Source organism: Podarcis gaigeae (genome assembly GCF_964106915.1).
Source record: "Podarcis gaigeae genome assembly, chromosome: 11".
NCBI lineage: Eukaryota > Metazoa > Chordata > Lepidosauria > Squamata > Lacertidae > Podarcis > Podarcis gaigeae.
Genome location: NC_139687.1, coordinates 42,899,204 through 42,913,835, shown reverse-complemented (window position 1 = coordinate 42,913,835; position 14,632 = coordinate 42,899,204). Strand labels below are relative to the sequence as shown.

General features: G+C 38.4%; 1 protein-coding gene across 9 annotated transcripts in view; it reads right to left on the bottom strand.

Moving 5' to 3' along the window:
• The window catches only part of ARL15 (ARF like GTPase 15), a 188,032-nt gene that overhangs the window by 81,040 nt on the left and 92,360 nt on the right, over positions 1–14,632 (bottom strand). For 6 of the 9 annotated variants that reach the window (XM_083703703.1, XM_083703706.1, XM_083703701.1 and 3 more), the window contains 3 exons: positions 11,985–12,129; positions 8,582–8,641; positions 4,955–5,163 (listed from right to left, as the gene is read on the bottom strand). In XM_083703703.1, coding sequence (XP_083559829.1) covers positions 4,955–5,163; positions 8,582–8,641; positions 11,985–12,129 — 414 coding nt within the window. Of the gene's footprint in view, positions 1–3,663; positions 3,736–4,954; positions 5,164–8,581; positions 8,642–11,984; positions 12,130–12,890; positions 13,350–14,632 lie in introns of those variants that run through there. The other 3 variants (XM_083703700.1, XM_083703699.1, XM_083703698.1) reach the window with 3 other exon arrangements.

The window sequence follows — 14,632 nt, the reverse complement described above, 5'->3', positions numbered from 1 at the left end:
TACTTAGTGTATGCGTGGGGTTTTTGTGTCAGTGTCACTTGGGTAGGTTCTCTTTCTATTTACTTCTTATGTTTCTATCTTGGTGAGAGAGGTTGGGGTGGCCTAGGGTGTGGCTGATTGTCTTTGGTTGGCTGCAGTGGGATTTGTTTGTGTGTGGGGGGGTGCGGGTTGTTGGGTCAAGTTAGCCATATTGAATTGTATGCTGTTGGTGGGTTCGTGTTGTTGTCTTGTTGGGCTGTGTATGTGATAAAGAGGAGCCATACTGGAGTGAAGGCGTCCTCTTCGCTTTCTCCCCATTTCAGTTTCAGTCTATTGATTAGCTTTTCTAGTAAGGCTGTTTCCCATACTACTTGATACCAGTGTTCCATGTTTATTCCTGACAGGTCCCTCCAGTGTCTGGCTATGATGTTACTGGCTGCTGAGAGTAGGCGGGTTATGATATCTTTATAGTGTGAGTGGGCATTGTTATGTTGGAAGATGTTCAATAGGGCCAATTCTGGATGTTTTAGAGGAAAGGGTATGTTGTTGTGGGAGTGTTTTCGATTATGTCTCTCTCCACGTGTACCTATTATTTTGTCTCATCTTCTAGAACAGGGGTCTGCAACCTGCGGCTCCGGAGCGCATGTGGCTCTTTTACACCTTTGCCGCGGCTCCGGGGCGGATACTAGCGAGGGGAGGAGGCACATTGTGCGCCGCGACACTCCCCACTATGGCGGGCGCTGTACTGGCTGTGACGTCGCATGGGGGCGGTGCGTGCGTTAGTCACGCACCGTCCCGACGTCACCTTCCCGCCCGCTGTCAGATCGCGGCTCCAGAGATATATTTGTTTTAAATGTCGCAATGGTTTTGCGGCTCCCAGTTTTTTTTTCTTCGGAAATGGGTCCAAGTGGCTCTTTTTGTCTTAAAGGTTGCAGACCCCTGTTCTAGAATGTATGGGATTATGTGGCACACTTGGTTGGCAATGTAATATAGTTCGGTGTTGCGGGTTCCCCATCCTCCTTCTGAGGTGAGGAGGTGAAGGTGTTTGGGGCTTATTCTTGGCTTTTTGTGTGAGAAGATAAACAAGTGTAGTTTTTTCTGCCACTTGTGGCATTGGGTTGGTAGAATCCAGATTGGAAGGGTTTGAAATAAGTAGGTTAATTTTGGAAGGTTGATCATTTTGATCATGGCTATTTTAGCTGAGAGAGTGAAGTTAGGATTACTCCATTTCTTCAGGTCTTTGTGAATTTGTCACCATAGGGTTTATAATTGTGGTGGTATAGTTTGTTGAGGTTTCTGGTTATTTGTACCCTAGCTATCTACTGGATACGGCAGAGTTTTTTCTTTGTGATGCTGGTGAATTCGTTTTGGAAGGGGAGTGTTGAAGCACATAGCCTCAAATTTGGCAAAGTTTACTTGTAGGCCCAAAGGACAGAGCATATTTGGAAGCATATCTCTGAAGTCCTGTTTCTAATATTAACCTCTGAAGGAGGGACTTCTCAATGCAGGAAGTTCATCATGTTCCAGAGATTTTGAACATGCAGATCATTCTGGATAAGCAAGGAAATTCCAGCTTAGGATATTACATTACAACTACAGGTAACAAACAGTGAGCAAGTCAGCTTCTTTATATCCCCACTTCCTCAGTCTCTAAACTGGCTCACTGAATATTAAATATGATCCCTAAAGGAGTTTTTCTCTGTGATTTGCCTACTGTATAAATCATATGTTTAGAAGAAGCAGAACATTTCTAAACATTAACTTAATTTGTTAAGATGATCAAATAAGAAAGCATAATGTTCAATGTTAAAACAGGAAATCATCAATGTAAATATACTGTCAAAAGAATTGGAATTCTATATCATCTTGGCAGCATGCAAACCAATGGAAAAAAGCCACAATCTTACACTGGGCATTTGGTACCACCCACTCTGGAATATACCTATAATTTAAAAAATCACAACTAATTTGAAATTTTGACAAGGACTAGAACCTCCAGAGACTTATTAAATGTTTTTGCATTTCTTTATGACATAAGCAGCTGACCATCATTTTCAAGACCATCATTTTCTTCACAAGCCTGGCAATATTGGAACTATACTTGATGATTCAATAAAGTTGACAGTCTTTACATAGACTTTGTTATTCTAACTCATATGCAACTACTTGTTCTACATGCCTATTTTATAGCTTTGTTTTTCATCTTTTAATTTATGTCTGTAGTTATAATTGTTATAGATGTTTTATATATATTATAAAATGAAATAATAATAAACTTTAACTCCCCCAAAAAAGGGAAGCCATATAATAATAACAATAACAATAACAATAACAATAACAATAACAATAACAATAACAATAATTTATTATTTATACCCCGCCCATCTGGCTGAGCCTCCCCAGCCACCCTGGGCGGCTTCCATAGAAACCCAAAATACAGTAAAATATCACACGTCAAAAACTTCCCTGAACATAGAGAAGCTATAAAAATTCTCAAGTTTTTAACATACTTTAAGGGTATGGATACATGTACATTACTTTTCACATAAGCAAGTAATATTACCAAAAATTATGGATCTGATTCCTTGGTTTGCAAATTAAGTTACATGTGTTTTTCTTCTTAATGGGTTGGATAAATAATCTGTACAATGCTATTTTTAAAAATGCCATATATAAAGAAAAATATTTGCTTAAAAAGCTTCAAATTTGGAAAGTGTACAGTATACCTCCCACAAGTCAATATCACTAACAGCTGTTGCAGAATCTTCTTGGCTCTTGCATAGTTTTAGTCAAAAGAGTTTTGGAACTACTAATCAGCATTCATATAACATTTCAGATTGAAAAATGCTCTGTGGTCTTCAAGATTGCCTTTCAAGGTACCACTCTCACTATTATCACCATATTAAAGATAGGTAACCATATCTGAGAAATAGGCCACCCAATGCATATACAGTTGTACCTCAGGTTACATACGCTTCAGCTTAGATAGGCTTCAGGTTACAGACTCCGCTAACCCAGAAATAGTACTTCAGGTTAAGATCTTTGCTTCAGGATGAGAACAGAAATCGTGCTCCGGCGGCGCGGCAGCAGCAGGAGGCCCCATTAGCTAAAGTGGTGCTTCAGGTTAAGAACAGTTTCAGGTTAAGAATGGACCTCCGGAACGAATTAAGCACTTAACCCGAGGTACCACTGTATAGTAAAGAGAGGATATAATGTTGACCTTTAAATTCCTAATCAGCCTAGGACCTGGATACTTTAAGAACTGCTTCATCAATAGGAATCTACCTAAATAATGAAATCAGCATTGCATGCCAAAGGATCCCATTCAGGTGCATGCAAAGGTATGGACTTCTGAATTCACACATCCCCACCAACAGCTGCACTCTCCTAGCTTCAACACCACCACCACACATCAGAAATGTCAAAAAGACCACATATTTTGACAAGACAGTACTAAATCCCTCTTTCAATAAATGCATAATTTACTGAGCATCGTTTTGCATTAAGCACAGAAAATTGATTTTCCTACTGCTAGAAACTAATGAACACCTAGGCTTCATTTGTCTCTTTAATAGAACTCTTGTTTGAGTTAGCTTTTTGTCTTTCTTCTTCTGTGAAAGGATTAAGTCTACAGTGAGTCAACTCTTTAAAAAAGCTAATCTGAGATCTAAGAAGGTGCCTTACATTGAGTTAGACCATTAGTCCATCGAACTGGCAGTATCTCTCCAGGGATTCAGACAAGTGTCTTTTCCAGCCCTACATGGAGATGTAAGAGAATTAACTCCGGGCTTTCTGCATGCAAAGCATATGCTCTTCCACTGAGCTATGAAACCGACACATGTACTTACTTTTGTGAACTTTTCATATTAGTGAAGGATACCAAAGAAAGAAAGAAAGAAAGAAAGAAAGAAAGAAAGAAAGAAAGAAAGAAAGAAAGAAAGAAAGAAATGGGGAAGTACAAACACTAACAGGTTTATTGTTGCAGATTAACTTCTCATGGACTGCAGTACCACTTCATCAGTTGCATGAAGCTACACATATGATAGAGCAGGTTTAATCTGTGATAGTTTGTTCCTGTTTTGGAAATTTCAATTGGCCCAGAATTTGACAGCTAAGTTAATGTTTGGTGTTAGCTGCAGGAAGTGCATAAAACAAGTATTATGTGAGTCTTGCTGCTTGCGCATTTGTTTCCAGGCTAAATTCAAGGTCCTAGACCTCACCTTTAAAGCCCTTAAACAGGTCTAACTCCAGGGTACTTGAGAGAGCTGGTTCACTTATGTTCCTTCCATTGCAATTTGGGAACGAACACCTGTTGAAAATCCTACCATTTATCAGGCTGATGGCCACGATCAAACATTCAGTGTAGACCCAAATTATGGAACCATAATTATAAATGCACAGTTTTACCCATTCCTCACAGTAACCATATTATAAACAAGATTAACCCTCACGCTCCTGGAGTTGGAAATCTGTGCTAAATTTTTAAAATGTTAGGAGCGGGAACTGCAACTTAACCGCTAACCATTAGCATGAGAGTAAACATGAAAAGCTTTTATACAGAAGTGTGTATATTGCTGGGAGCTTCACGCATTGGAGGACAGAGAGTGCTAAGGCTGTTCAAAAAATGAAAACAAGATTAAACTAACAGCAAAAAAAAATCCCAGATTAAAAAACAAACAAATAAACAACGCAGGCAAGCAGGCAGGCAGGCAGGCAGGCACTTTCAATAGCTTTTGGTAAAGTCAGTTAAAAGCATCATTTTCCCCTTAAGCAAGATGCGTTGAAAGGAGAATTCATCAAACCCTTACAGGTCCTGCACATCACACAAAAGGTCCATGTGCAGAGTGTGTGTCTGTGTGCACTCTCTCTCTCTCTCTCTCTCTCTCTCTCTCTCTCACACACACACACACACACACTCACTTCCCATCACAGCAAATGACTAGGAGCATATAAGACCTTGCTGTGTTAAACATACCTCTTGTACTGAACGAGCTGCTGGCTTGTCCTGATGATTGGCCAATATTAAAAATGGCAAAGTGCATAACTGTGGATGCTGAAGCGCAGAGTGCAGTTCATTTCTAGCAATTTCTAAATCATCTTCTGAAGAGGCACTGTCTAATACAAATATTACTCCTTGGGATCCTTGGTAGTAACGACTCCAGTACTTCCTAATATTGTCAGCTCCTTTAATGATAAGTAAAAACAAAACAAAAACAGAAATGTTGTCAGACCAAAAAGAACAATAAGATTAAGTACTCATTTAAATAATTAACTATTTTGTGCTGTGAACTGCCCTGAGATCTTCAGATAAAGGGCGGTATGCAAATTTAATAATTAATAACGAATTTCATAGCTTGTATATAAAAATAAGCGAAGTCAATCTCTGCTCCTACTCATGTTCATATTTTAACCTTTTACACTCTCAGTAAAGTGTTATCAACTTAATGGGACATATTTTGGTCTTTAAAACATGGCCAATCTTCTCTGTTCCTAATACCCAAATGGCTACTGCTTTCTGGCTTTACTTTTGCCATTTTAATTGTTACTTGTTTTGCAATTTTTTTAAAAGTTGGATAAAAATATGTAAATAATAATAATTCTTTACTTTCACCACAATACCTTCATCTCCTCTGTAGGACACTCATCCTAATACCTCTCTGCTCTATTTAATGGCTTCACTTCCCAATTTACAAATATTATTGGTTTTTTAACACTTTTAACTCTCTTTTGGACTGGTCCCTGCCTTCCTTACCAGACACTCCACTACTATTCTCTTAATTCCTGCCAGAGGTCTTCACAGATCCAATGCCACCTACCACTTAAGAAATATATTTTTTCAAATGGCATTTAACCCTTCGTACAGCTTCTTTAAAGGCTACTTATTCTGCAGAGCCCGTTTTTATCCGGACTGCAAGAACTTCAGCTGGTCTGAAGAGAATAGAACTTGCAAATCATCATCATCCAATAGCACTTTATCAACCCTAGGACTAAAAAGGGTAAGTGAATTTGCCTTTTGTTTTTCCATTCATTTTTACTTTCCCCTGAAACATATCCAGCTGTCTGTTACTCAGATAATGAACTGACAGGACAATTTGTCTGTTCCAAGTCAGAAATTTTGCCCTTATGCAACTGCTAAGCACCATATTGGGCACTAACCCAATGTCCTCATAGAAGGCTGTCAGCGTCCGGCAAAAATAAAAGCAGACTGCAAGCCTTACATAAATGAGAGTTCTGTTTAAATAAAACAGTAACTTTTTCTTCAAAGGATAAAAGAGAGGAGTCATGTTTAGCAGCTGCCCAATTTAATCCCATGAAGTGAGTCCCCTCAAAATGTAAAATTGAAAATAAAGTTTTTTATTTTCTAGAGCCACACTCAATACATAAAAGAGATCATTAACATGTTGATCAATAGGGTGGTCAGAAACCAACATGCTAGACTTTCATATAGGTAAATATATAGGTTAATATATTTAATATATTAAATAAGTTTAAAATTTTAAAGATTTGCTTTTTGTAATAGCCACAGAACTAAAGTTGCTTTGGAATTGAATACAGCAAACATATTTTGCCAGAGACGTATTATGTCCTGATTTCTATCAATATACAAGATTCTACTCGCCTCTCCCTTCCTATTTAGAGTTTCCTTTCAGATTTCCATTCATAAGCAACTCTTGGGAAAATTACCAGATTTCGAACCAGTATCACATCCAATACTTCAGACACAGTTCATAGAAGATTCTCAGTTCAGGAATAGGCAGATACTACTGGCGAACTAAACAGCTCGTTGTTTTTTTCCCTTTGGTTCCCAATAAGCTTTCTTGAGTTGTTCCATGAGTATATGGATGAAATAAATAAATAAATACTTAGACAGCAGCCTTGGATAGCTTCCTCCTTTATCTGAGGCAACTGGCGGCCATGATTATTATGTTCTACCACCACTGTCAGAGACAATATGCTGGGCCATTGGCCACTTGAGCAATATCGCCAAATGGGAAGAATTTCATCATTAGCTACTTTTAAGAGCAATACTTCCATTAAAGAGGCATCACCATACAGAATTGTTTTCTGTAAAAAAAAAAAAAAGGATACAGTGGTACCTCGGTTTTCAAGAGTCTCAGAAGCCTAACATTTCGGAACCCAAACGCCAAAAACCCAGAAGTAATTGCTTCCATTTTTGAACGTGCCTTGGAAGTTGAACAGCTTCCGCTGTGTTTTTTTTTTTTTTTCTCCATTGACTTTGCAAACCTTCCTTTGCACCTCAGTTGTCGAACATTTCGGAAGTCGAACGGTCTTCCGGAATGGATTATATTCAACAACTGAGGTACCAGGGTATGGAGATTTAATAACTGTGGATTAGTATCTTGGCTAGAGTCTGCTTAGTAGATGTAAGTAATTGCAGCTGTAATAAATTGCAGTTTTAGTGTGGTAGCACCTACACTTGGGAACTTTCTGTCTATTGGCATCAGGCAGGCATCTTCACTGTACCACTTTTGGAGTGCTTAAAACGTTTTTGTTTAGGTAAGCCTATCCAGACTCATATGTGTTGACATGTTTTAATCTTTTTTTTACTGTTATTTTAAATTATGTTTAAGTGTTTTTATTGTTTTAACTGTTTTTAATTGATCATTTTAATTCTTATAGGTTTTACTACACTCAAGCAGTATATGTGTTTTGTTAAATGAAGTAAAATAACTATCTCTTCAATGTGTACTTCAATACAGTAGCCTAAACTGATAATACCATTCATAGGAATTAGGAGGTTCTCAGGTTTTTTGCTAGTCAGAGATCTGTCTTGGCTAAAGTTTCAAAAATTCTCATTCCTTACACTGGGTGCACACCCTTTCAAGATACCACATTCCCAGCATTTGTATGGATATTATTTTTAATGCTTTACTAGTCCTACTTCTGAACCAGTGTCAGTGGTGCAATAATCCATCTCTGCACAATATATGACATAAGACAGGAGTAAAAGCCAGATCACTATTGCAGGCTATGTTCAACTAATGAGTCCCACTAGCAGAAGCCAGCAGAAAGTCTTCTGCTAGCACAACATGATTCCCCCCTCCTCCCCGCTTTGACTAGGAGAACCCTCAGAATAGCATGCTGGGGGCGGAGGGAGAGGGTCGTTCCATCTGGCAAGCTGAAATGCTTGCACTGACAGAACTGCCATAATGCTATGTTGAATTCCTCCCTTTAAGTAGATACATAAATTATGGGAGTTGTGCACTGCAAAGTAGAAATGCAAGCTCTGCACCTCAGCTGCTATTCTGAATTTCCCTTGCTTTCATCCTGCATCATGTCCGCTCTAGATTGTACTCCTTTAAGCTTATGCTTAGTATCTAGTGCAGTGTTTCCCAACCTTGTGCCTCCAGATGTTTTTGGCCTACAACTCCCATCATCCCTAGCTAGCAAGACCAGTGGTCAGGGATGATGGGAGTTGTAGGCCAAAAACATCTGGAGGCACAAGGTTGGGAAACACTGATCTAGTGGTCACAAGTGCTTGTTAAGTATTAAATAAAGTATTATTTATTATCAGTAAGAGAGAGAGACCAAAAAATGGAAAACTACCAGTCAGATATTCAGTTGATTAATAGTGTTATACCTCCAAGCTCTTTTACATTCAAGATGGCATTCTGGAATGGCACTGCTTTTATGCTAAAACCTGAAATCAGAACAAAAAAAGTTAGTAATTTTTGCAGTGCAGAGACTATCCAAAGAACTATGCTTGTTAATAGTAGTAGTACTCCTCTCTGCTTTGGGCCTTCAACCTCTTGTGATCTTTAAGTGCCTGGGCAAGGTTTCAAAAGTTATCTTCTCCCTAATCCCTTCCCTAATCCCAGGCCCTTCCCTTTCCTCCATTCCTCCGAGAATCATTTTGCTGCCAAAAATATGTAGAATTACTTCAAAACATGAATCATAGAAGCAGGATAGTTATATAAAATAAAACAGTGTAACAGTATTTTGCATAATTTTGACAGAATTAGGGGCATATTTTTATTTTTTGGAAAGGAAGCAGAGGAGACACACGCTTCCAAATTCTGTTTTCCATATTCTATTTTAGCTGATTGTAAAGTTTATCCTTATTCCATCCAGATAATAGGTACAACAGCAGTGGATTCAAAAGGCTGATGGAAGATTATCAGTTGCTTTCCAATTCTGTTTATCTCTCTACATTCTTTCAATTCATACCACTCTGTGAAATCAGATTAATCTCTCTGTAATGAGAAATTGTACAAACTGATATCTAAATGCAAAATTCAGAGCCTCCCAAACTCAAAAATAATTTATCAGAGACACCTGGGGCACAACTTTTTTTTAGGATTAGAACTGGATATACATTTCAGTAAACCTGAAGCAGTGAGTGGGTTAAGGGTGTGGCAGAAGACAAAGGATGGAAAGGTGCCAATCTAGAAACAGCTGCTCCAGGCGAGGTAGGAACAGTTCCTTAAACTGGAGCAGCTGGACTTCTCTAAAAAGGTATCTGCAGGAGGACAATCCAGTAAACACTGCTTTCTCACATTCCTTTAGTCCATTCACCTGCTACCCAGTACCTAGGATCAGGGCAAATGATCCAGTCTACAGCGATGCTTTCCCAGTTTCCCTGCAGCCCATTAGCTGCTGTGCAGACTACATATACAGCCCTCTGTAGTAGTCAAGTTTACTACCCATATGGGAAGAGAGAGTAGTCAGTGATGTGTAGGGGACCTCACTGCTGGCTCTGAGTAACACTAGATGACTCTTGGTGTCCCTTCCAACTCTATGAGTCTATGGGATAGATTTGACCCACTCCTGGTGCTTCCATACCTAACCCTCCAGAAATCATTAAAATTAAGCAGCTTTGGTTACTTATTTCAATTGTTTTGAGTGAATCCCTTTAGTTTGCAAATGCATCCAAAGTTGCATCTTCTCCTGGGTATGAGTATACAAGGCAACATAATCAATTCCTTACCAATTGTATTTTTTTTTCTCACTGCCACAGTGCACATTTCACACAGTAAACGGTAAGAATGCAGAGGTTAGACTCAAATCCTGCCTAGGCTATTTTCTTCTTCTCCAAAACATTTATATTGATTTTTCAACATTAATAAAGTAAATCAAAATAAACAAAGACAGAATTTATATGTCAGTACACATAAGCTCCAGCGTTCAAAACTCCCATTGTTTTAGGCACATTTTGCGAAAGGGGATTTCATTAATGCAAGCAGTTTCTGAGCTCTGGGAGCAGTACTGTGCCTAAGATTTCAGATTAAAACTGCCACTGCTGGAACAACAGTAGACCTTTTTCTGCCTCCTCACTTCCAGCTCTTAGGACTGCAGAAGAGACCCTCTTAAGAATATTAGGGGGGCAGGCAGGGGAAATATGGCTTTGTTTTTTGCAGTTTTCAGAGGAGGACTAGACCATGTGAAAAATTAATATAAGATTTTAGCTGCAGTTTGTTCATTTTCAGCTTTGTATTCTTGTTATAAAAATGTGCGCGTAGACATTCCGTTGTGGCAGTCATAACCCAGGTTTAAGGTGTCATTCAGCTCCTAGCTTTCATATCTCAGTTTCTAACACTGTCTAAGATGTTCTGATAAGCACAATACTTTTCTGTACTGTACATATGTAGGACACTGAACATATTACACATATTATGTATCCATTTTGCAGCCCCTCCATAGATGAGCAGTGGTTTCATCTTAGTTGTCCATCCCAGTCAATTTCTGCAAATGTGAATAAACAAACCCTACTGTGTGTAAAGTAAGCTCCCTATATTAAATGCTTGGTTAAAATATACAATACTCAGTCTGCACCCCCTGCATTTGTACTGGATCATATAGACAGAAGGGTGTCATCAACCTTCTTCAGTGATAAGCATTCTTAAAGCACAATATGAAAACATACCAAAATTCCTACAGCAGCTACTAATTAACTGAAGGGCTTCTTTAGTATGAAATCTGTCTTGGGGTCAAACTACACATGATGTTGGAGCTCCATGTCTTTCTTTCGTTCTGAAAAACCAGCAGTGTCTTGTGCATGACTGGATCAGGACCACAGCAGAGCTAAGTCCAAGTAACCCCCCCCCCCACAAGAAACTATATACTCCAGAAGGGAAATTAAAAGGCTTAAAAGCTTAAAGTTCTCAGGTTTCCCCCTTCACAGCTTATCACAACCTGGAATGGAGAGGATTTAATTGGGACCAAAGAAGAGAGATAAAGGATTTGAGCTTCTCCTCTTGTACTATTGCCCAAAAACAAACAGCTGTTTTCACATTTAAAACACCTAATAAACCCTATCAACGAAAGCCCTGCACAAAGATTTCCGCTTGTGCAATGGGGCTTTCCTCCCATCTCCACCTGTACACCTCCAGCGAACCTTGAAATCAGCTTTCAAGAAAGAATCCCCAGAACAGCGCAAGGGGGGAGGCGAACAGGGATCGAGTCACTTGGCAAGCTGATATGCTTGTGCAGATGAAACATTTGTAATAGCATGATGTTGAATTCCACATGATGTGTAGTTTGGCCATCCATATTTTAGGTTTAATGCAAAGAAATAGAGATGTTTCACCGAAGAGCAAGTTCAAATATAATAGGGAGATAATATCCTTGAGTTGTTATTTAAGGGGCATGCTGAGAAATGCAAAATAAACAGCATAGGAAGCCAAATGCTGGACTCCCAGCACAGCCAATAATTTGGGATAATGGTAGTTGTAGTCTAACAAGATCTGGCCTCCTGGTATACAGTAAATATGCCCTGCCTATATATTTGATCACTACAGCTTCACATCCGAAATATTATTTATTAAAGGACACAACAAGCTGCAGCTAAATGGATAGACACTAAATACTCAAATGGGCAACTTTCATATTATTTGTACAGAATTACAATTCAGATATTTACCCAAATGGAAGATGTTAAGCATTCTTTAATCACACTTTAATTTGGTTTGAAATAAGCCAAATAGTTTTGCCACAATTTTGAAAGATATATCTAGTTTAAGAAGTTACATAAAGCATTAGTTTACCTGTTGTCGATACTATATTATCTCTGTTTTCACTGCAGAGCTGAGACAGTAGACTAGTCTTGCCAGAGCCAGTGAGACCTATGCAAACCAAGTCATACTCTGGTCGTGGTGGTGGAGGCCCTTTGCAGCAAAGTGCTCGAAAACACTGTTGAGGAAAGCATAAAGAAGAGGACTTAATATTTAATATCACGCAATTTTAATATTAATATTTTTTAAATGTCCAAGAAAGAAGACAAACAGAATTTTGGTAAAAGTCAATGGGATTACTATGTTGAATCAAGATTACTACAGATGAATTGGGCCTAAAGCACACCCTGTTTTTGCCATATCATTGCATTCAAAGAATTGTTCCAGGTACATTTCAGTATGTTTCTCAAAAGGTTTTTAGCCACTACATTTCACTACACACATAAGACTGCATTCTTAAATATGTCACTCTCTTTAAAGAGGACTAGGATCATTGCTTGTTGCCCAGCCAACATATTTCTTATTAGACTAGGAAAACAAGTAAACCATTTACTTAATCAATATCACATAACTAGCTAATCATAAAATGCACTACTCCATTTGATAAATTATACTGTATGTCCTTTCACAGAGCCAACAACTTAATGAAGGAAGCCCTTCCTGATCTTCTGAATTCCTTCCTCAAGTATGCCAAATCACACAACAGGCTTGAATGACCTAGTTCCCTCCTATTTTAATCTTTTGTTACGGTTGTCTCAAGTGAGAATAACTATCAACCATTTTCATATTTCCCATTTATACAGAAATTAAAGGGAAGATGCTAAATTCAAGACACTAAACCTCAGATATACATTACATCATTCAAAGAAACAATGAAAGCATAAAAGTTGCTGTAAAGATACAATCGCCAGTTGATATATTAAAAAGCAGAGACATCACCTTGCCAACAAATGTCCATGTAGTTAAAGCTATGGTTTCCCCAGTAGTGATGTATGGAAGTGAGAGCTGGACCATAAAGAAGGCTGATCGCCGAAGAATTGATGCTTTTGAATTATAGTGCTGGAGGAGACTCCTGAGAGTCCCATGGACTGCAAGAAGATCAAACCTATCCATTCTTAAGGAAATCAGCCCTGAGTGCTCACTGGAAGGACAGATCCTGAAGCTGAGGCTCCAATACTTTGGCCATCTCATGAGAAGAGAAGACTCCCTGGAAAAGACCCTGATGTTGGGGAAAATTGAGGGCACAAGGAGAAGGGGACAACGAGGACGAGATGGTTGCACAGTGTTCTCAAAGCTACTAACATGAGTTTGACCAAACTGTGGGAGGCAGTGAAAGACAGGAAGTGCCTGGCGTGCTCTGGTCCATGGGGTCACGAAGAGTCGGACACAACTAAACGACTAAACAACAACGACTGTGTTAAAACTTAAGGGGACTATTTGAAGGTTCATTCCATACTATCACCAGGTCCTAGAGGCAAATCTTTGCTTAAGTTACATTTATGCATAATTTGGTACCTACAGCTAAATCAGTGATATTAAATATTGTGAGACGAAGTTCAGAGCCCTAACTTTGCTCTTAGCAAGAATAGAACAAGAACACCAATGCAAGAGCGAAGACTCTTCCACAGCAGAACAGTAATATAGAAAAATATGATCCCTTGCTCTAATGGCCACATTAACAAAACAACTTTGTGCCTATAATGAGCATGGTGACTCAGACTCATTTATAGATGACTGGCATTCTATTCATTTCTGATAATCAGCCATTGGTTAAAAATTTCCTGTGATGATAGATAGATAGATAGATAGATAGATAGATAGATAGATAGATAGATGTGGTCAGATATATTTATGGCATAGTTGTTGTTTTTTAATATACCGGTAATTCAGCACCATTCCAGTTGATGTACTGATGTGGTATTCTCCCTACCAGGCTTCAGTTGTTTCAGTATATAGTTTTATTTCTTTAAAAATTATATCATTTCCCATTTTTCAATAAAAAACTATTTTTAAAAAAGATTACTATATTAATAGCAATGTACTTGTGTGTATTATTCCTTTGCAATATCTTAAAAGTCATTGGTCATCTGAAAAACAAAACCACATTTTTCCTATGGGACTTATTATTTTGCCTTCTAAGACTACGTCAATTTTTTTAAAATAGATTTCAAAAGGCAAATAAATTCTCAACACATCAGGAGCCAAAGGTGGTAAGAATACCTCAAGAACCTGCTGCTGGAGTTTATAGTGCTTTAGAGAAAAGATTCTGAACATTAAACATGCAGTTATATAAAGGTTGTACCTTCATACTTAACAGATCTGCACCTGTGTTTATACAACACAGTATTTCTTAGCTTAATCACTACAGTTGATTTGTTATTGTAGTTAGAACCAGACAGTAAATATAGCTACGGGACAATAAACTGCATTTTTTTAAACGCCTCAACTTGTTACCTAGATTCATTATATAGAGCAGGGCCTTGCCATTAGAACAGAGCTACATATAACCTGTCAGCTGGTGAACAAAGCTGGAGATTACTTCCCACGTTACAGATCATGGGTTGTATCCAACTAAGTTCAGCTCAGAGTCAATCAACTGAAATTAACATAAGTAGAAGAGGGCTATTGCGGACCTCCCATAAGCATCTAGTTCGCTACTGACTAAACAGAGTGCTAGATTA